The sequence below is a fragment of the Aquila chrysaetos genome, chromosome 17 (genome assembly GCF_900496995.4).
Source record: "Aquila chrysaetos chrysaetos chromosome 17, bAquChr1.4, whole genome shotgun sequence".
NCBI classification, from domain to species: Eukaryota; Metazoa; Chordata; class Aves; order Accipitriformes; family Accipitridae; genus Aquila; species Aquila chrysaetos.
The window spans coordinates 963,841-986,549 of record NC_044020.1 but is presented as its reverse complement, the minus strand read 5'-3'; the positions used below and the strand labels follow the sequence as shown (position 1 = coordinate 986,549).

The 22,709-nt window shown below is 40.4% G+C and overlaps 1 protein-coding gene across 1 annotated transcript; it reads right to left on the bottom strand.

Annotated features, from left to right (window-relative positions):
* Positions 1-1,078: 1,078 nt before the first annotated feature.
* On the bottom strand, positions 1,079-21,410 carry SLC25A17 (solute carrier family 25 member 17). The gene is made up of 9 exons (XM_030041196.2): positions 21,262-21,410; positions 16,287-16,347; positions 15,150-15,216; positions 12,137-12,288; positions 9,785-9,901; positions 8,936-9,081; positions 6,897-6,992; positions 2,137-2,219; positions 1,079-1,681 (listed from the first exon to the last, which is right to left on the bottom strand). Exons 1-9 carry the CDS (start codon positions 21,313-21,315, stop codon positions 1,534-1,536), a joined length of 924 nt encoding a protein of 307 aa, XP_029897056.1. The 5' UTR covers positions 21,316-21,410; the 3' UTR covers positions 1,079-1,533.
* Between the last annotated feature and the right edge of the window lie 1,299 nt (positions 21,411-22,709).

The following is a 22,709-nucleotide window of genomic DNA, read 5'->3' as shown; positions in this document are numbered from 1 at the left end:
ACACCAAAAAGAGAGCAGACTATCTTTCCACAGGATAACTCATCTCAGTTAGAAGAATATTTTCACTGAAGTTCTCCAAATTGTGATTGTTTCTTTTCCAGTGGTGAGGTCTGCAGTCTTCCATTGAATTTCATGTCATCTATCAAAGTATAATTACAGCTCATTATGCTTTTTCATTCTTACTTCTCATATGTAAATCCCATTTGGACTGAAAAGCATCCAGCACTGAATTAAGAGTGTTTTTCCTGTACACAGATACTCCCAATACTCTTAAAAGCAGCAGTAAGTGGTAAAGTTTTTATTCTTGTTCAAAAGACAGCATTATCTGCAGAACTGAATTCCAATGTCATACTTAGAATTGACTCAATTGAGACCCAAAAAAGGGTGCCATTTAGCAATTCACTAACCTATTTCCTGCAGCACTTAATTCTTTTCCCAGACATTCTTTGTGTTAAACTACCATGGAATTTCTCAATACTTCAAATATATAAAACTGTTCTTCAGAACAATCCTACTGCAAACTCAATGATGGACACAGCAGGATTTATTTGGATTTTATGGCCTAGGACTACTGAGCAAAACTATGCAAAAAGAACATACACACTTACATTAACTGGGACAACGGTTATGACCTTTGTGCTTTATGGTCAGGAAAGCGTCTGGGAAGATCAGTGGAAAAATAATTAAAGCACATTTTTGAGAGGGCATATCACTTCTGAAGCATAGGGTAGTGCTCCCTGTCTGCATGAGAACATGGCATGAATTCACATATTCTCACAAGGAACGGAGTTACAGAACTTCACGTATTTCTGTGTAGCAAGTCCATTTTCTTGAAGCAGTTTGAGGTACTCAGCTTGAAAAAGCACAAGGTTATGCTCCTCCTACCTAGCCAGTATCAGCATTCAAAATTTTCAAGATTCAAAATAGGTGGATTCAAGAAGGCAGTGTGCCTACTCACTGGTAATGTACGTTCTAGCAGTTCAGAAATCTCGCCACCAGATATTTAGGGCAATAACCTATCATTCTGTGCCACAAACATACTTGAAGTTACAAGAAAATTATGTCAAAAATCTTGTTCTTTATGAATTATTTTAATGAACCAAACATGAAGTGACATAAACACAGACCAAGGAAGTTAACATGAAACCAGCCCCACCAGTTGCTGACAGAAGGTAAAGATAGAAAAATAGTTGAGGATGATTTGAGGGAAAACAAGAAAGCATAGTGAGATACTCATTCTTGCCAAGAATGTCAACCAAATCGTATAGTAGTTAAAATTTCATGTCAAGTGCTTAAATAAGGTCTCTACTTTGTTTCTTAACACAGTGAGTCCACAGAAGAGTAGGGAACAGGCTATCCCTGAATTCATGGCAACAGGTCCCATAGAGTGTATTCCAACTCTCTCCAAATAATGGAGATGGAGGTGGTTAGAAAGAAAGAGAAAAAGAGGAAGTGAGGACCCTTTGTTACCCAGCCTGGTCTCAAATGGAACGTGTTTTCCAGACCCCACAATCTTTGGCATAGGTTCCTTTTTCAATGTCTGCGCGAATGCTTTAATCCCATGACGGTGAAGGTTGCAGCAGTCAGTTTCTCATACACTAGGAACATAAGAGCAGCAGTAAGGACTGTCTGCAGGAGCTTTGCTTCAAGGCCCTTGTAGAGTCCCATTAATCCAAAACGCCTAAGGAAAAAAAAAAAAAAAAAAAAAAAAAACCAAGAAAACAAGCGTAAATACTCTTCTGTAAGTAAATAGCTACACTGCAAGTATCACAAGTTAATGACAACTGTAAGAATCTTAAAGTCATTCTTGATTTCTTGAGTGCCAGCTATGTTTAATAATATTTTAAAGAGAAAACTCTGCAGAAAGTCTTTTGTGCAAGAAACTTGCTTCTTTTCAAGACGAGAGGTGAATTAATTAGTATTCATAGATATTCTTGATGCCACTTACTGTACAGGTATTGAGGAGAATTTGGTTTTGTGTACTTATTCCGCGATATATTACAAAAACCAGGTTGACTCAAATGGCAAGTTTACAGCAGGCAAAAAGAAACAAAAGTCAGATCCAGCAGCATTTTTAACATATTAGTAATACTCAAGTCTTCTATATCATGTTAGGAAAAAACCCAGAAAGCTCACCTCACTCTCTGTTGAAGAAGGTAAAGAACATTTCTAAGACTGCCTAGTGTTCGGTTCTCTGGGTTCAACCTGTGGCGTCCAAACTGAAAAAAAGGAAGAGCATTTTGTTGTACTATCTCACCATGGCACGAGGCAGAGAACCCAACATATGCATAAAATCTGGAGAGCCTATCTTAAACCTCTTTTAACATTTTCCAGGTTATACTAGCCATCAGTGAAGAACTGAGGCCAAAGCTCACACTATTGAACTTTACATAGCAGGGCATTAAAACAGTATGTGCTACAGTAATTTGGTTGGGTTTAAGATAGATTCCAAGAAAGCGTTACACATGGCCATACTTGCTCTCTTTTAGTTGCTCTAGAGCAAAGTTTTCACTATCTCCAAAGCATAATTTGCAGAGTCTTAATAGGCATATGACATTCAAAGCAAGTTCTTTCTGACTTGCTCAGCTTTCACTTAACAAATCTTTACATTGAGGTTGCATAGTTGAACCCAAAATTTATCTGCCCAGCAAGGGTCTTGGAGCAAAACATTTACATGTTAACTGCTGTAGAAGAATCCAAAACTGATCCACCTACCTGGCCTAAATAATACTTCTCTCTCACTTACTGTGTTGGCTTATCCCCAAACAGTTTTTCAGCAGGCAAGATAGCTGCTGCTGTAATTTTATGTCTTGGAATTAAACTAGCAATTTCAGCAACTCCTTTTCTAACATTCATCAATACTCTTATCTGACACAGGTCAATAGTACTGTCAGCAAGCCATAACTATGAATTATTAATATACAAGGGTTGCCACACTTGTATTTATAACAACATAGCCACATAGCTTTTGAAGCCTGTATTATGCTTCTGTGCCAAGAAAGGTGAACTTGAGCGACTGCCTGTGGATGAGTTTCTCCCAGAACTTACTCAGGCAACTGCTACTTCTTAGCCATAAATTACCCTTGACAGTAGGTAGAGTATGCAAGCAGATTCAGGCAGTTCAGAAATTCTGAAAAAATGCCAGGATGACACAGGTCCCTTGCTGTATGTCTTAAGAACTCAGATGGAAACAGCAGCAACAGAACGCTATTGGAAATCTCTCTTTATTAGGCAAATATGTGCTCACAATCCACGATCTTCTCATCAGCAACTAATTTGATATTGATAAATCAATGTTAAGGATTATTGTCGAAGACTCAGACACACCCCCAAAAAATTGCTAACTAGGTTCCAAGGTACAACTCCAGTTGCTGTCCAGATTACTCATAGGCTTCCAAACTACACCAGGATTAGGTGCTTCCTTCTCCTCTCTTCTCCACCATCGGACTGTTTTTGTACTGCAAACAAAGGCTCAAACAAAGGCAGAAAAAAAAGTTCATTTCTCCCTAAGACATCAATACTTCACTGATTACTGCAGAAGATTTCCCAAAGGAACTAGCGTTCTCTACGCTAGAGGAAAGAAGCTTGAGTTTTAAAGAGAACTTTTTCACACAGGATCACTAAGAACATTAACAGTATTGCTATTTCTCCAGAGGCAATTTTAATTTATCCACTGTTTACCAACACACAGGCTAAAGAACCGTTTTACTGCATAATGAGTAGCACCCATGCCATGTATTTTTAATGACTGAAAAGGAAATAGACATCCCAAATGGCAAGGCTGGAAGCTGCTTACTACTATCAATTACACAGGATAACTGTTCATTATATGGAAGCAAGATAAGCGCTTTGCCAAAAAGTTGAAAGCAAAGGTGTAGAGACTTCATTACGAAGAATCCTAACTTTCAAAAAATAGTAAATTTCTAAAGGTTTAAGGTTCAAAAGAGTCCTGTACTTCTACTCTAATGATAGAACTTAATTATGATGCGTTTTTATGAATTATATTGAGATTGTATTAGCTTGTGTGTAAATCTGCTAAAATTGTTTCAAAAAACCCCCACAACTATACAAAGTATACTTAATGCAGAATGTTATTTCTGAAAATACTAAACCTTGATTCATAACTGTTTTTTTAAACATCACATTACGAAGTAGTGCAAGTCTGAACTGGACAGGACAGGTATCCCAGATGCCTGTTTCTGCTGTTCCTGCCAGAAATGTTCAGGGTTTCTGGCTATTACTTCTTTCATAGAGCAAAGGGAAAGAAGTCACCACTAGTGACTGCAGAACTAGAGCTAGGGTCCTTGTATTCCCCGTCATCACAGGGAGAGGATGGACTGGCACTGAGAAGTAGAATACAGGCCACTGTTTCACAGTGGGCCACTGTGAGAAAAATCCCACCACCACTGGACACTGATGGTTAGCTGTGCTCTAGCAGAAAGGCAACTCGCCACTGCTCCGGCAAGCCAGCAGTGAGCCAGCTGACTTCAGCTGAGGTGAGCAGTAGGCAGCAGCTGGTTAGTACATCAAGCTAGCAGCACAACTTACCAGAGCTGCCGTTTTTTAAAGGAATGACACTGTCACCAAAAGACAGAAAAATTTTGTTCAAAAAGCCAAAAGACGACAGACAAAACATGAAGTAATAGTCCAAGATTGTAACCATTTCTATAGCAAACATGGAAAGGACTGAGGGTTGAAGCTGTTCTATTGATGTAGCCCCAGGAAAATGGCACTGCTGTGGAATGCTAAGGCTAAAAGAGAGCACTCCAACTTTCCTTCCAGTTCTCCTTCACACAGCAGAAAACGCATCACAAATTAAAAACAGACCGATGTTGCAACTTATCCAAAGCAAGCTATATTTGCTTGATTTTTTTTTCTGTATCTGTCACTTCAGCAATAGAAGTCTGCGTTACTAGTTTAACTCATGAGATGGGTAAGTCCAGGCTTTTAAAACAGGGTAAGACATCGAATGAAGGCACTAGCTCAGCTGATCACAAAGAGTTATGAAAACTTCAGAAAAGATGACTGCTGACAAAAACTACAATATGGCTGACACATCTACAATGCTGTGCTGGTTTTGTCTGGGGCAGAGTTAATTTTCTTCACAGTAGCTGGTATGGGTCTATGTTTTGGATTTGTGCTGAAAACAGTGTTGACCACACAGGGATGTTTTTGTTACTGCTGAGCAGGGCTTACACAGAGTCAAAGCCATTTCTGCTCCTCGTGCTGCCCTGCCAGTGAGTAGGCTGGAGGGGCACAAGGAGTTGGGGGGGGGGACACAGCCAGGACAGCTGACCCAAACCAACCCAAGGGATATTCCAGACCATATGACATCATGCTCAGCGTATAAAGGTGGGGGAAGAAAAAGGAAGGGAGTATGTTTGGAGTGATGGCTTTTGTCTTCCCAAGTCACCCTTACGCGTGATGGAGCCCTGCCTTCCTGGAGATGGCTGAACACCCGCTTGCCCATGGGAAGTGGTGAATGAATTCCCTGTTTTGCTTTGCTTGCTTGCGCAGCTTTTGCTTTACCTATTAAACTGTCTTTATCTCAACCCATGAGTTTTCTCACTTTTACCCTTCCGATTCTCTCTGCCATCCCATTGTGGGGGAGTGAGCGAGCGGCTGTATGGGGCTTAGTTGCTGGCTGGGGTTAAACCACAACAAATGCAGATGCCATTTTGTGCACCATTAGGTTGGTGAAGTAGAAAGCTGTGCAGACACAAAATTGTCTAGTGTCTTTTCAGGGTAGCAGCAACCACACAGTAAGTATATTCAAGTCCTGTTGGTCTGAAATATGGCATACAAACTATCTTTTTACAGGCTATCAAAAATCAAAATACATTTAGTACACTCTAAGTAGAGAAGAAAAACTAAAATAATTACAAAACTTGCATGAAAATCACTTTTTCCAGATGAACAATTAACAAGAAAAAATCCCGTATTAGACAAGTCTGAAAAGTGATACCCTGAACATGGAAGGCTCACGTTCAATAAATTCAGCTAATTCTCCAAATTTATACAAGTTTTAGAACATATATAACAGCTTTACCATACATGTAAGTTAGGGCTTTTCCTTGCTTAGGAAAATAGCATTGTATTTCATGTGGAAACATATATTAATATTTAACTGCTATAAAAATCATCAAGAAACAGCTTACAAAAATAGATTAACAAGCACAGAAATTAGAGTACAATATGCTTGCTTATGTATGGCCAGGTCTCTTCCCCATCCCCAACTTTGTCTTGTTTCAATATTACAACAACATTGGTACATACTGAAGGTAGCAGCATTATCCAGCATACACACAAATTGCAAGTGAGAATAAATGCAAGTGTTTCCATTACCACTACAATTAGCGTACAAGGCTGGGCAAGTGGTTAAAGATATTATTTATGAGGGAGCTCAGCTTCCCCTGATGAATCACATTCTGGCTACTGACAAGGTCAGGCCATCATCTGAATAAAACAAAACCTATGAATAGAACTTTTTCTGGATTACCCTAGGTCATCTGGAAACAAACTGGGTTTAGAGGATTTAATTTTAACTTCCCACTTGACACATTTTCTATTTATGTTCAAAGAAGTAAATCTACATTTTTGTAGTGCCTAAAAGCAGTATGGTGCATCAGCTTCTGTGAGACACTGTATCCATGCATTATGTTGTCAATCCTACCAGCTACTTGAAACAAATGTGCACCAGTAACACCAAGTTCCATCAGACCCTGTCAGTACAGGATCAAAGAAGAGAGGCATCATTATCAGTGACCTGCATTGTGCAAAAGGAGCTCTCAAAATGATGGGTTTGTTAACACAAAGGAAAATGAGCCATTTGAACAAGGCTTGCATTATACAGAACAACTCAGAGGCAGTTACCCTGAAATGAAATTATTACTTACCCGCAGAATTGACTGTATTGTCTGCAGAGGATAAGTGAGGGTGGTGGCAACTGCTTTGGCTATTGCACCAATGACAAAAGCATCCAAAGATGTGAGCTATTCAACAGATAAAGAACACATTACTTCCACATAGTACCAGAACAGCCAGTTACCCATATATGTTTGGGGATTTTGTATTGGTACCTGCCTTCTGGGTTATCTAAGTATCTTTGGCATAAAGATTTCATGAAGTCTCTGGGTTTTCTCATTTTAAAGAGTTAGTTATAGTTCAAACAACTCAGTTCCCCGCAAGTAAAGTTCATTTGTAACTTCTACCTACTCACAAGCTTTTGCATTTCTCACTATAACTAGGTTACTAAAACATTGTGAAGATAAAGCCATACAACTACACCAATTTAAAGCACTGACAGCAGACAAAAGATAGCAAAGTAGCATTTAAACATACCATCAATCAATAAGCATTTCAGCCTTTGCAACATTTAAATTAACAAGTCACAAGGCACTCGTGAAAAGGTGACAGTGAAAGATTCCTTGAACATCACTCTATAATCCTGAGACATAATCACTACGCTATCAGGCAGAATTTTAGTCTTGATGACACAGGCTAAATCTCATCCCCTATTAGTTAAGAACACCTGCTGGTAGCCCATCCCCACCTCCAAAGCCCACACTGGTCTACGATGCACCAAATAGATTGTTATAGCCTAAGCTGATTACAGTGCATCTCAGTTTAACAGTGTGAATTAATCACTGAAAATAAGCAGGTGCCCATATCAAAACTCCGAATTTGCAAAATATGTTGATTGCAATCAGAAATATGCACACACATGCACATCTTAAAACAGTCAATCTGATGTACTTAAGACAATCTCGAAAAGATCAAATAGAAAGAAAAATGTTGTCCAAAATAAAAATGACCATTGCTAGGGGAAAAAAGTATTTTCCCTCTCTGATGATCATGGACAAAACATGCCCTAATTTAAGCTAGAACTAAGTAATTTAAAAGAAACACAAGAAATAAATATAGCAATTAGTCAACAGGCAAATAACAATGCAGAAGGAAGCTCAGCTCATCACTCAAAAAATGTATTGTCCATAATGTAACTGGATAGATCCATCAGGCACAAATACAGTACTACAGCTGCAGTGTTGCCTAAAGATGGTAAAAACCCCAAGCCTCATTTATGAAGCAAAATCTCACGTAAAAATAATTTCACTATGTCTTGAGGAAAAACAAGACGGCTTTGTAACATACTGATATGATCTAACATTTTAATACAGCCAAATGCATTCTAAAGTCACAAATTAACAGCAAAGCACTGCACCTTAAACACATAATACATTATGATATTATCCTAAAATGTAACACAAATGCTCTTCAATTTGCTAGAACATAAAAGGAATGCGAGTTCAGGTGAGCTGCTATACCTGATATAGAGAAAAAAGAATAAAGAAAAAGACAAGGACTATAAAGCAGGGACAGAAAAATGATTCTATCTATTTAAAGAATCAGGGAGGTATGGCTGCAACACTATGTTCAATCCTAGTGTCCATCCTTGCAAAAAAGGTATTGAAAAATTGAGGGCTTCAGGAAAAAAGTGTTATTAAAATGACAGGGTCCAGAACAAATCTGTGATACTTCAAAGGCTCAGTATACTTGATTTACTGGAGAAAGGGTTAAGAGGTGACTTCAAAACAGTCTGTAGGTACATATTTATAAAACAGAAATATTAGAATTGAAATATCTACTTTAAATCAAGACCTGTGACCAAAGCTAAACAAATGTGGACAAGAGGTGCAGTTTTATTTTTACAGGAAGAGGAATTCATCACAGGAATATCTTCCCTAGGGACATGAAAGATTCATGTCTCACTTCACGATGACAGATCTTTTTTAGAAGATATACTAACTCAAAAAAACCCTCAAAAACACAAGAACCAAAACCAAACCTACATTTTTGAATTCATTCAAGTAACACATGTCAAAGAACCTGTCTTATAAGACAGCATGTCCATCACCTGGCCTCAAAACATACTCACTTGCAGCTGCTTTTTCAAAAGCTTCCGTTTAAAGCCTTCATAAAACATGAACTGTATAGCAGGATTGAAGACCAGCAGCAAGGAGGGGAAAGTACCATTCCATAAAGCTACAACTCCTTCATCTCGTATTATCTGATGAAAGGCATCTGAGAAGAAAGGTAGAAAAAAAATTATTAAAATTTTGAGTACAAAATTCTGACTGTAGAAGATAAGAAAAGTTAAACTTAAAGCCTAATATTCAAAGTGTATAAAAATCCACTGCAGTCTTTTACACAACTTTTTTTACCTTCCATTCTAATCTGGAAGTTAACAGAAAAATAGTGACAAAGATGGTTCTTGCTCACATCACCATTAAAGTAAACAAAGCTTATAATCTGCACAGACACCCTGCTCTCTTTAGTACAAGCTCAGCATCAACATTAAGGTCTTCTAAACCTTCTTCAAAACAACAATATTTATTCACTTATTTACTTTTAAAAGGAAGACAGCCTGAACATGTGGGTGATTAAGAGATTAAGGTGAGTGAAGTTTAATTTGCAGATTGTCTGTCTAAACTCAGACTCCCAGCTACCACCTCACTGGGCTCACTACTACTCCAGTATTTATATAAGACACCTGCCTTTGCAAAATGTATTTTAGTTACAGGTGTGCATACTACAAACTCTTAGTTATCATCAGAAATGGCCAAGTCCAGTTTCCTGTAAAACTCAATGACTGCAAAGTGATAGGGAAGCATAGAGATTCCAGGGTGAAATTGGTTACATGAATAGAAGTCTTCAAACATCAGTGTCCTTGATATATTTCATTTAATGAACTTCTCTTTGGTTGACGATAACAACAGGTGCTTACCTATTATACCTTTGTAATTGGTTGGTACAATGTCTTCATTTCTAAATTTTGCTCCCTGCAGCTTCAGACGTGTGTTCACTACCCAAAGAGGAGTAGTCAAGAGTACATTCACTACACCTAATGCAAAACAGCACAAAGAAAATCAGCAAGAACCGGAAAAAGATTTCAAATGTTTTCTTATCCCCTCTTACTGGGATTCACACGCTACTGAAATTACTGGTAGGAAGAGGGAAAAAAAAAAATTAACACAGCATATGGGAAAAGTAAACTGGTAATTTGTAATGAGCTACTTCAGGTATCCCCCCAAAGTCCCACCATGAATTAGTTGTCAGGAGATTGCATGCAGTGGGAAGACATTTCTGCTACTCCTCCCCAAAACTTAAACAAAACAAAAAAAACCCCAAAAAAACCCTCACACACAAAAAAATCTCCCACCCCAAACAACAAAACACACCAAACAGGAACATGTTGAAGGAATCTTAAGTGAATTTGTTACTATGCTGCATTCTACACCACACTGGAGCACAAGATACTCTACTTTTTCACGCCCTACTTCACTCCATGATGACTTGCTCTCTGCCTACTTTCAGAAAGAAACACAGGGTGATAAGGTTAGAAGGATTATTTTATAAGGAGAGATCAAAACAGATAAGTGCATGCAGCTTGATTACCAGAACAGAGCTCCTACACTGCCAAAAGAATGAGGACATCTAGCTTCTAGATTCACTAAGTACACTTAAGGTGGAAAACACAGGATTCTGCAAGTATTTTAGGTAAGGCTTAGAAGTGGCAAGAGATTACACACAATAACAAACCCCAACAGTAAAGCTTGAAAGTTGAATATCAGAAATTAAGATGGGGGAAGAGAAACAGACAAGCATACATAAGGCTGCAACAATGAGGTATTGCAAAATACAGTTCTAAACCAACGGGGAGAAGGATTAAGTGACATTACTTCTGCAGTCGCCTGGTACAGGTCTCTCCTGCTCAGTAATGACCAAGGCAGTTACTTTGAAGTAACTATGTAAAAACAAGCTTCTGATCTTTCTTATTAATCTGCATCACAGAAATTAGCAATTGCTTCTACATCGGTTGCTTTGGTAGGAGTCTGAGTGACAGACTGAATTATTCCGTTATATTGAGATGGACACACTACATAACCATCAAGAACAGTAAATCTGAAAGAGGTGAAACTTTACTACCTACATTGTGCCTGTTTGTTCTTTTTCTTTTCCTTTAAAAGGGTTCAGAAAAGCAGAATATAAACATAACTATTTCGGCATCCTTCATAAGCACTACAGTCAGCTCTCAAAAGAAGTTTTGAGCAAAATCAAGCACTAGAAAAGGCAAGCCACATTAATCTCTCTTAACCAAAGTCAGTGTGATTACATTAAGGAGCAACAGGTTAGAGCACAGTCTACTTGTAATTTTTCACCCAGACTCAGTTAAAGGAAAAGTCATAAAACTTTGTTTTCCAGACTGGAAAGGAATTTTTTTTTTTTTTTAAACTGTATTTTTCCAATCTGTATTTGCTACCAGTAGTAGGAATGAGAGATGGGTAGGAAGAATTAGTAAACACGTTAAGTGGAATTTTTCCATTTACACCAGATGTTATTCCATTATAAAGATATAAACTACTGACATTGAAGAAGAGCTAGTCATTTAACTGACAAGCTGTTACCCTAACTCCTGTAGCCTTTGTTCCAGAATGTAATTATATGGAATTTTACCCCAGTGATAAAGCTAGCTTAGGAATTTCCATCCTTATTTTCCCCCAACTATTCAACCATTCATTGTGCCTACACTGAAAGCACAAGAAACTAGCAAAAAGTAAACAAAAAGCCTTCCCCTACTCACTACACCCTCCTCCACGTGGAGCCCCATACATCTAGGCACTTACTGTCACCTTCAGGTGACAACCCAAAAACAAGTCTGGAAACTGACACCCAAATGCTTACATTTAAAACTCTTACTTATTGTAACCGAAAATTTTTCAGAATTGGCACTTATCTTTTCCTCTAAAAAAACCTATCACCTCTCCCTGCCGCTTGTCTTCAACATCTCAGTGATGATGCTTAGATAGTATGGTAAACAACATACCAGACAAATAAAATACTAGAGCACAGCAGCACTGTGCTTTGTGCCAGAATTCACAACAGGAACAGTTTATGCACCTGACGATGAGGTGGGGAGGACACAGAAGAGCAATCAGAGCTGTACAACAAAGCAGGTCTGCATACAGTGGGAGGCATAAGCACTCACTGTGACCTCCAATGGACTTCATAAAGAAAAACACTAGACAGAATATACTAAAAATACATTTTTGATGAAATTGAGATTTTTAAGTATTACCTGCAACAACCCCAAGAACCAAGTCTTTTCCAGTGGTTGAATGCTGACCTTTGACCCAGAGAGCTTTAAGACTATTAAATGTGTAAAAATAAACAAAATTGGAGCAGCAAAGGCTGGAGATAACAGGGAACCATCCTCGATATGGTGCCAACCTAACGGAGAGGAAGTAGTCATGGTAAGCATCAGCAAAGTATTTATGTGATCTGGTTGATTTTACATGTTGGTGGAGGGTCCCAGAGATACAATACTGTATACTATATACAATACTAAATTCCTGACTGTACCACAAAAAAAATTAAGCACTTATAAATATAAATTAATCGGGAATAATTCCATTGAAAAGGAGCTGTAGAGGTACAATAAATGTACAGTGAGAAGCTTGGGACTCAGTCACTCCAAAAGTGAGTATTACCACCATATTTGCTCTCTACCAACAGCCAGCAGCAAACTCCAAACATCCAGGGGATGAATATATGTTTGAAGTATGTAAGTTAACATACAGACTGATACAGTCCATTCAAACCATATACTAAAACATACCAAGACATAGGAGAATTCTCATCTTTGTTGAGAAACAGAGTTGTCAGTCCAATACAAAAGATAACACCCCAGTAGAGAGATGTTCACATCTCCAAGGAAACAAAGCAACGCTTAACATAGCTGGAAAAAAATTAAAGACAACTACTGCTTCAATACAAAATAAAAAAAAACCCTAGTGTAAGGAAGACAAAAAAAAGTATGTCTGGATTCTCACATAAAATTTAAGAATGGAAGACTAGTTACTGAAATTAATATACTCCACCAAGGAGAGTTTTCCAAAGGATGCAACCTGGGGCATGAGATATGCAGGTGAGAGGAATTTCTAATAAATGCCTCACAGTGAAGTCCAGAGCAAATCAGTCAGGTAAATGAGAAAGAGACATTAACTAGATTAATCACAGCTGAAAAACTGAATACCCCCTTATGATTCACAGCTGTTTTATTTTTCAGGTGTTGTGAATAACAATAATAATAATAGTTTGTGTGTCATCTAAATCTATCTCAATGATTTCCTAACAGTCAACTAACAAAGCTCCCTTCTCTGACAGGCCTGATGAGCCTGTAAAACAGTGACACCTCAACAGCTGCCCTACATCCCCAGCATGTTCTGCAATACATCCAAAAAAAGACAGTAATATGCACCTTTACTGAAGCTGCACAGGACAGGTAGAGAACTGGTATCATGTTAAGAGCATAAGAAATCTCTTCAATGAACAGCAGTGATCATGGAGGCTCTTTAGTATTCATTAAAATATTGGGAATACACAGAATCTAAGGATCCCCAGGAAGGAGACCATAAAAGATGCAAAGCTGGTAAATGCAGCATCTGACTGTTCTTATAATCTAAATGCTAGTTTTTCATCTTGGATGCATCAAGTGCTTCTCCCTCTCATGTAGCTGGGAATACACCACATTATTAAGACTGCTTCTGAAGTTACAGGCTTAGCTAACCATACAGTTACAATTACAAATTAACTGACTATACAGTTAGACCTGAGCAGAATTAAAACAATTTTTGCATCACCTCTCTCTTCTGTGCTGGAAAAGAAAGGGAGAAATACCCTCTGGGGACCACATCCTCTAACTGAGAGTGTTAGTTTGGTTTTGCGTGATTGATTAACAATTGATGATTTTCAAACACAACATCTTTCAGTACAAAGCATGAAGCTAAGACAAAAACCATGAGTTTATTTTAATGACTTAAATTGTCAGTGCTAGCATCCATAATTCACATACAAATACCTCTGCACACAAATAAAACCTAAGTTTGTATTCCAAACTGCAACCTTAAGAACGCAGTGTACACCAGTGAACACCTTTCATATGACCTAGAAAAGCTAAACCTATTTGCTTTATCTAGATGAGAAAAGCAGTCTCACAAAAGTACAAGATAAAACTCTACAAAGTAATGTGAACGAGATGTTTATGATGTCACATCACATTTCAGATTTGTTGTTGTTCAGGGGCTTATTATTCCAGACACATCTCTAAAACTAGTACCATTGCTTAGTGAGGCCTTCCCAATGCCTTTGGAAGAAACAATGTTCCCCTCTTGCCAGAATTACTGATTTTTGTTTCACAGGAAAAGTAGGATTACCACTTTTGCAGTCTCTCCACTAAAGTTAACTTCTTTTTTTTTTTTTTTTTTTACTTTTTTCTCTCTCTTTTTTTTTTTTTAAAATTCAACTTTACTTGCCACCCTGTGACAAAAGTAATGCAGGAATATGAACAAAAGAGATCACCAACTGACCAAGAAGTACTCGCACATACAGCTGTCAACTGCTCAAGTTCAAAGGTGGCAAGACATTATTGGCCAAGCAAAACTTTTGTCAGCTTTAATGTCCTGGAAGCTCTGGTCTACTTAAGAGTTCCAGGGATTCACTTAGGAAAATACTTGTAACAAGGACACACGTACAACTGTTTTTCCCACCCAGCTCAGCTCAGACTGTGTGGCAAATACTAAAGCACAGCATTGCTGAAAGTTAACTGCTTTTAGATAGATCTTGAATCTCACCAGCATAAAGTCACTTGCTGTTTACTTCCACGTGCTTCGGAGGAGAAAAAACTTCCAACTGGGAAACACATCTCAATTATCCTGTTAAAAGTGGCTCAGCTGCCTGAGAGCTTAATCTTGGTTATAAGAAATGGACATACCCAATAATCCAGGTACATGAAGCTACGTTTGCATACAAACCTGCATTTCTGAGGAAGCACAGCTACCTCACTAATGGAGGCACAGTTACATCACTGAACAGATCGATTGCATAAGGCGCTCAAGGAAGTTAATCCAAATTAGCTAAAGACAAACACATAAGATTATGCAAGTCATATCACACTTATATGGAGACATTTTAATTCAGAGTAAAAATCTGTCCACAGAGATACAGGCTAACTATTCCACTTTAAAAGCAAATTCAAATGAGCTTTAGAGCTTGCCTACATGAAGACAAGCAGAAAATTAGTATCTACTCACAGGCCTTCTTCTCTGATTATTTCTAATAGGACTGCCGGTGTTGTCTTAGACTTCCGCTTCTCATCAACTGGAAAACAGAAGAACCAACCTTTTAGATTATTCTGATTTTTAGCATTCATTTTCAAGTCCTTAACCTTCCTATTCTGAACATACCCCAGAAAAGCATGTTCCTTCTTCCTCATTAAGGATAGACGTTCCCTATTTCTGCAGCAATTCCAGAAAGCACCTTATTTTTATTTGCTAGGCAAGGCTACTTCCTTTTTTCATTCTTCCCCAGACTAGCAGGTTCTGTTGTGCACCAGAGTATCTGTAGTTACCAATTCCTCACCTGAGAGTTGTGACATGAACTGAAGACAGGTTCCCCTTAGGTAAGGGACTAGAATTGGGCCTGCCTAACTGCTCTCAAAATCATTCCCTTGGACTCCAGACTAGCACCACTAGCAAAGCAATTTTTTACAGTTTATCTGCAAACAGCTAAGCCTTAGCAAAACACTGTCTCTTCCTGCATTGAAAGCTGCTCAACAGTGATATGGTGCTCATTTCTCAGCCACATGTTTCTGATGACCTTGCTGATGATCTCCCTCTAGTTCTGAATAGCGCTTGAGTCACAGTGCTAAAATGCTTGGTGATTCTGTGACTTTTGATTAGAAGATACGAGCATTAGAACAACAAATTTTGTACCCAGATGCATTTCTGTAAATATTGGATGTTCCTACTCCCAGTTCTAACCCTGACTTTTCCCTTTAAACCATTCTCAGGAATAATTCTAGACTAGTTTTTCATGATACTGCCCCTGCATTTTGAAGTGTTCTCAGCAGCCAAAAGCAACACCACACAAATGTGATTCTGTGTAATCTCACATCTTTATTTTTCTTTTTCGTCTTAGATAACCGTTCAAAAGCCATGTCTGGCCACAGATCACACAGCCTTTTCAGCTAATTAAAAGGTTGCCCAATACTTCCAAAAGGGAAAATTACCTTCAGCAGGAAAAATAGTGTTAGTAATTAAACAGTGTTAGTGTTACACAGGTAAGATTCCTGTTCATGCAAGATAGGTCCCCCTACAACCACCCTTGAAAGTTCCCAAGCCAAGATGAACAGAAACACCATCATACAAAGAAACTAGTTTGACACTTACCCTGAAGTCTAAGCCTAGCTGTATCCAATGGAAAAAATACAGTCATTGCAGTCATACTGCCCTGAAAAACAAAATAAACTGGCTATATAGTGTATCAGTTGCTTGTACAGATGTCTGCCAGACTCCTTGTAGCCCTTCACTTCTCACCCAGAAACCAGTCTACTGAATAAGTTGAAAAAGGGGATAAACTCCATACATAATGTCTGTTTGGAGTGGGTTTTGGTGCCATGCTTACAAACAAGGTTTTTTTCTCTTGTATTAGATCAAGCTAAAATTAAAAACATTAGAAGCTTTTTGCCCAAAAAGAAAGTTTTTAAAGTCTGAAAGCTGATAAAGTGGGTGTCAGGAAACACACATATTGCACTTCCTCTACCTCCTATTAGCCTCAGTACCCAAAGTCCAGGTTAAAAAAAGATGACGACTATGACACAAGCAATGATTGTGCTACATTGTTTTGACTTAAGAAAAAAACCAAAACTTTTATTCATTAAAAAACTGATAGTACAAGTTCAGGACTTATCTAGCATTGTACTAAATTCCAATTTAGGCAATAAAGATCTGCCTACCAAGGCACCCCCTGAGGCACAAATTACATATGATGAATTAAATCATGACCTAGATGTCACCAGATTCCCTTCTTGTGAATCCAACATTCTCTTCACTTCCTGTGCAATCCAACCATTAAAGCCTCTAAGTGGAAAAGCCAGCAGCCACCCTCCTTTATAACAGGGTTAAAGACTGTATTTGCAAATGCCCTTATCTTCCATACAAGCAGCTGTTCCCTCTCTGTCCCCACCATCATTCAGCTTCTTCATTCTTTAGTACCCTAGCATTAATATTGCACAGCTTTTGGAAAAGATATCTATCTCAAAAGGACCCCGGCTGGGTGTAAACCAGTTAACACTCTACAGTAGTATTAAATGCATTAAATGGCTGCTAAAGCTGTGGCACTCTTCCATTAGTTGCCATGAAAACTGTTTAAACAGTGGGAAAGCCTGGGATACAGCAAGTCACACAAGCACTGTGTTTAAAGCATCCTGCACGGTGCAACTTGAACTTTTCTGGAGCAATGTTACGCCATACATTTAAGCAAGCTTTGTCTCTGGAAACACTCCAGCTCCTGAGCAGGTGGCTTGGACCTATCTCTACAACCAGCAACAAAGGATTATTTTTCAGGTGGTATTTCCTCACTAAGACAACTCTTGGCTGAAGTCTTAACAAGACTTAAGTTTCTCCAGCTTTCATAACACCAGGTAGCAGATGAAAGGAAACACTTGGCCATTATTACCTGGTTATTTTAACCCATTTAGTTTGGGCTCTAGCCCAAAGGGCTGGTTTTGCTCTCCCACATAATTGTCCTGTGTCTGCTCTTTCTAGGTACCTACTATGCACGCAGCTGAACAGCAAGCAGGATTAATGAACCCATCTGACTAAAAATTTGCAAAAAATAAATTCCAGCTAGAAGGCTAGTGCCAGCATAAAAAGAAGTGCCAGAAAGAGCCAAAATGCACCTCCTAATGACAGCTACATTACAGCACCTCTGAAGCCAACCTCAAAACAGTTACACACACCTATGCACAAAACAGCCACAAAACTCCACAGTGACTACAAGTTCCAGCCTTCCCCTGCTCAATTTATCCTTCTTCCATCCTCCCGAAGTGAGATTTATCCTGAATCCTACTCTCAATGCAATCCGCCATACAGCAACACACGCACTTGCACTCAAAATCAGAAAATGGAAATAGGGAAACAGTCAGGGTAGTGGCACACAGGACAAATGGGTGTACACAAGATACAGAATAGAATATTTCAGTTAGACCTACAACAATCACCTAGTCTAACTGCCCGATCACTTCAGGGCTGACCAAAAGTTAAAGTGTATTATTAAGGGCACTGTCCAAATGGCTCTTAAACGCTGACAGGGATGGAGCATCGACTACCTCTCTATGAAGCCTCTTCCAATGCTTGACCACCCTCTCGGTAAAGAAATGCTTCCTAATGTGTAGTCTGAACCACCCCGACACAGCTTTGAACCATTCCCACACAATGAGCCTTACAGGCTCAAACTGGCTTAAAACATACATGAAGCTATAGCTCAACAGAATGTCATGAGATAACTCAGCTAACAGATTACTGCCAATAAAAGATAATTTGTACCCTCTCCCCTCCTTCTGCTAAATTGAGGGAAATAAACTCAGAAAAGCAGAGTTACTTTTCTCCTGGGCTTATAAATGGAACAACTCAATTACATGGTGAGGAGAGTGCCAGAAGCATCATATGGAGCAGACAGGATTTCACGGTTAGAAGTAAGGGAAAGGAAAGGGATGAACAGGAGCAGACCTTTCCCCAGCAACAAAAACCCTTGAGATGGGCTCAGATTCCTTACTGAATTGCACCTGAGACCAGCAGGGAAAGTAACTCATGTTACTGATTGCAGGAACATATGCTGATATGTATGACCCTGTACTGCTGAAGGGGTGAGGCTTCACTGCCTGCCTTCCCACCACCTCCCTGTTGGCGCTGAATCTCAGTAGTTTGCCAAGTCAAGTCATGCTATTGCTGAATAATCGCTAGGACAGGTACAAACTGGCTTAAGCAATCCAGCTCTTGGTCAACTGTATTTGCATCCCTGCCTCCTCCATTCTGGTGGCATAAGTTTTGGGGCACCTACACGATGACGCAGACAAGGAACCTAAGCTGGCTGAAAACTAACTTTTTCCGCTGGGCTACTTCTTCAGTCAGATCAGTTCCCTGATCAGCTGCAGCACCACATAAACAATTGTGCAGTAGCCAAGAGGTGGTAGTCAGTGGCCAGAACAAACAGCCTGAGGTGACTGCTGCCAAGAAGAGGCATGCAGGACCACAGCCTAAAGTTAGGTTTTCTAAAAAATATTAATAATAACAAATGTAAAATATATAAAAAAATATTATATTGTCAGCCAACATTCAGAGTCAAGCAAAGCAGCTTGACTACTGCCATACCAGTCCTATAAAATTCTCATTCCTACAGCTTTTGTAACAGGAAGGTTACTTTATAACTGTATACAGAGTTAAAGAATACTTATCTAATTCAATTAAAGTTCACAGGAAATCAAGCACTGATTTTTTTTTGCTGCTCACAAAACTATTCATTTGTCTCAGGTTTGACTAGGTAGCCGAGAAGATGTATGAACTTTCATCACATTAGAACAAAAATTATCATGTTGTGATCTGACATGTTCTTCGCATTACCTCAGCACAGTTCTGTGGGTTGCTTTTTCTTTTTTTTTAAATTCTTGCATCACATCCACACATCAGTGTGCTTTATAATAATTCAAACAAATGGTGAGACAATACCAGAACAGTTAGTACCCATGCCAAAGATCTTGCCAAAATTTAGATATTATTGCAGCAAACAGAAACCTCTAAGTCAATGAGCACACCTTTACTATACAAAAAAAAAAAAAAATCAATGTTTTCAGCATAAGGCAGTAAAAAAAAAAAGAAAAAAGCACCTCATTTAAGGAAAAGATTCTTGCTCCAGAGCTTTAAATTGTATATGAATATTAGTGACAGCAAGTGGAAGTCACAAGGGTACAGAATTCCAATGGCTCCAGAAAGTCCTGTGTTCCTTCATAGCAACATCACTGCTGAGATATAAGCATCTTCAAATACAATAGGGAATTTCTGTTAATTTAATTAACACCACCAAGGGACTTAAGATGCTGTTTCATTACATGTTTTATGGCCAGATTTATAAGGTCAGTTCATACCACAAACTTTGCTCAGGAGCACAGGCTGATTATATTGATCTGTATATGAGAGTGAGAAGTTAACAGCGAGGGCTAGAAAGTATTACCAAATTCTGTACAAGCCAGCAAAAGGAGAGCGAGCAGTATTTCAATAACGAGATCATTTGAGAGAGTTCCATTTTTTTAACATCCCCATTGCCTTTGACACTTAAATAAGCAAACTTGAAACACTTTGAAAAGCAGACAACAAACCCATGTTTACTTATGATAAAGACAAAACACCCTTTAGAGTCTTTTTTTCATTTTAGAATCAGCCATTATTGTTCAATAACATTTAGTGACTTTCATCCTAAAGAAGACATTGGGAGATCTTTTAAGGTCTCAAATTAGAACAGGAAGTTTTGCCAGAACAGTAGATCAGCAATTGCTAAAATACACATTTAGGTGTTCTTGCCAGTCTGGAATAACCAAGGAGTAAAGCTGCATCAGCTTGCTGGTCCAACGTGCTACGCTGCACTAAAATTCTTAATCTGTTGGAAGTACAGGGCTGATTTGACATCTGCAGAGCTAGTGCTCATTCATTCAAGAGCTGGGCACACCGGGAAATCTACAGAAACCAAACACTACTTTTTAATCTACGAGCGTCCCATGAAAAATGTAATTCAATAACCTACACAAACCTCCTCTAGCTGCACCGCGCTTGCTTTGTGTTTTGCTTAACACCTCAGCGTTGCCTCACGCTTCGCAACTTCTAAGCATTTACGAAACAATCGCCGAACGCGGATGCTCAGTACAACTCGCCCGATCAGGCAGCTGAAGCGCTCTCCCCTGACCTTAACTTCTGGCAGGCGTTAAGTCTTCATAGCTAGCTCGACGCCCACCGCCGGACGCTCACCTGCTCGCTCTCTAAGGCGGCACACCTCACCCCAGAGCCCCGCTCCCGCCGCTGAAGGCCTCGGGCCCGCCTCAGCCGCCTCACCCCGGCCCTGCTGGGCCCGCCCGCCCTCACCCCCCCCGGCGGCCGCCCCCCCCCCGGCGCAGCCCCCTCCGCCCCCCGCTCAAACAAAAGCTTTTAAGGCGGCCTGCCACCTCCTCAGCGCCCGCCGCCAGGCTGGCACGGCCGCCCCCCCCCCAGACCCCTCGGTCCCCTCACAGCCGAGGCCAGACGCCCTCTCCCCCCACACACACACACCGGGAGCCGCCCGCAACGGCTCCGCGGCGCGAACCCCGAGCCGCTCGCTCACCACAGCCCCGGACACGGCGTGCACCAGGCTCTCGTAGGAGGCGATGGAAGACATCGCCGCGGCTCCCGCCCGCCCGCTCGCCCACCCCGGGCAGACCCAGGCTACAGCCCGCCGCCCCCGCTCGCCCCGTGGCGACCGCCCTCCCGTCACGTGGCCACTCGCCCCCGCCCCTAGCCGGCGGACCCTCCCTCCGGCGGGCGCGGCGCATGCGCGCTGCCGTGCCTCAGCCGGCTGGGGGCGGGACGCCTGAGGGCGTCCACGGGAGGGGACGGGGACGGGAAGGGAATTCCAGCGCCTAGCTGTGAGAGAGCAAGCCGGGGGGGGGCGGGAAATGCGTTACTGGAAACCCTGGGAGCGGAAAAGGAGGTGGGAGGAAGAGATCTGAAGTGCTGTTGATGTATCTGGTCTTGTACGTCGGGTTTTTTTTTCCACACCGAGTAGACCTTACCTCGTGGGAGCTTGGAATAACTTCTGTGGCTTTAAGGAAAATACAGAATTAGGGTAGATACCGAGGAAGTCCATTGTTCCTTCCTCTGAGACTACAGTAACACCTTTTCTCTCCACCACCGGCTTCCCTTTCCCAAACATTTAAAATAAGCATTTAATTACGAAGAGGGGACAATATTTAACTTAACACTGTTTCTACCTCCTCTGACTTCAGCCCCTCTCCTACCTAAAGTCCAGTAGCTTTAAAATAACACTTCTCAGGCCGGTCATTCCTTACTTCTTATTCCACGTGGACCGGTCAAGCCTGTTGCTTTTCCCAACTGTGGTGTTCGCTCCTTTCCCCGTCCCGTAGCCCCGTCCTCCTGCTCTGCCGTCACGGCTGAGAGGCGTCCAGCGCCCGCAGCCAGAGCACACCGTTACGAACGGCGTCTCCGGGCTCGCCGCTCCCCTTCTGCCTGGGGACGGAAGGAGAAGCGCTGCGAAGACAGGACTAGACGCGAGTAGCCGGCCCAAGGACGAGGTAGCCACGGCTCGCAGCAGTTAGGGCACACAGCGACAAGTCTGTGAAATACGCAGCTTGGAAAATGCCAAGAATCCTATAGCCTCCTCGTAATCTTTTACGTAGAAGAGGTTCTGCAGGGTAGGAAGAAGCCGAGGGAATGAAATGAGGTTGGAAGTGCCACAATTCGTAAAATCACTTGGGATGGCATCTGTATCTGTTCCTGTCCTGTTTTTTTTCCCCACTCTCATGTCACATACTGGTTTCCAGATAGCTTCAGGGTTTTGCCTGTGTTAACAATCCTTCCCCTTTCCTTAGCTTCACCTGTACTTCAGAAAAAACTATAATTAAAGAATGAATATTCTCCTTAGCTTTGTCTCATGTTACTCCTGAGCTCTTTTGTTTCTATTGTTACTCCATCGTCTTTCGTTGCCTCTTTCTGACCAGACAAAATAACTTTATAACTCATTCTTCATATTTGCAGCTCTTAGTTCTTCGACCA

What these genes read in the sequence shown, in the direction of transcription:
- SLC25A17 (XM_030041196.2), bottom strand. Translation starts at nt 21,315, where the DNA reads ATGTCTTCCATCGCCTCCTACGAGAGCCTGGTGCACGCCGTGTCCGGG. An exon ending in AGCTAGGCTTAGACTTCAGG is followed by an intron (nt 15,217 to 16,286) that starts GTAAGTGTCAAA and finishes TCTGTTTTCCAG; the next exon opens with TTGATGAGAAGCGGAAGTCT. An exon ending in TTTTGAAAAAGCAGCTGCAA is followed by an intron (nt 6,993 to 8,935) that starts GTGAGTATGTTT and finishes TCTGTTGAATAG; the next exon opens with CTCACATCTTTGGATGCTTT.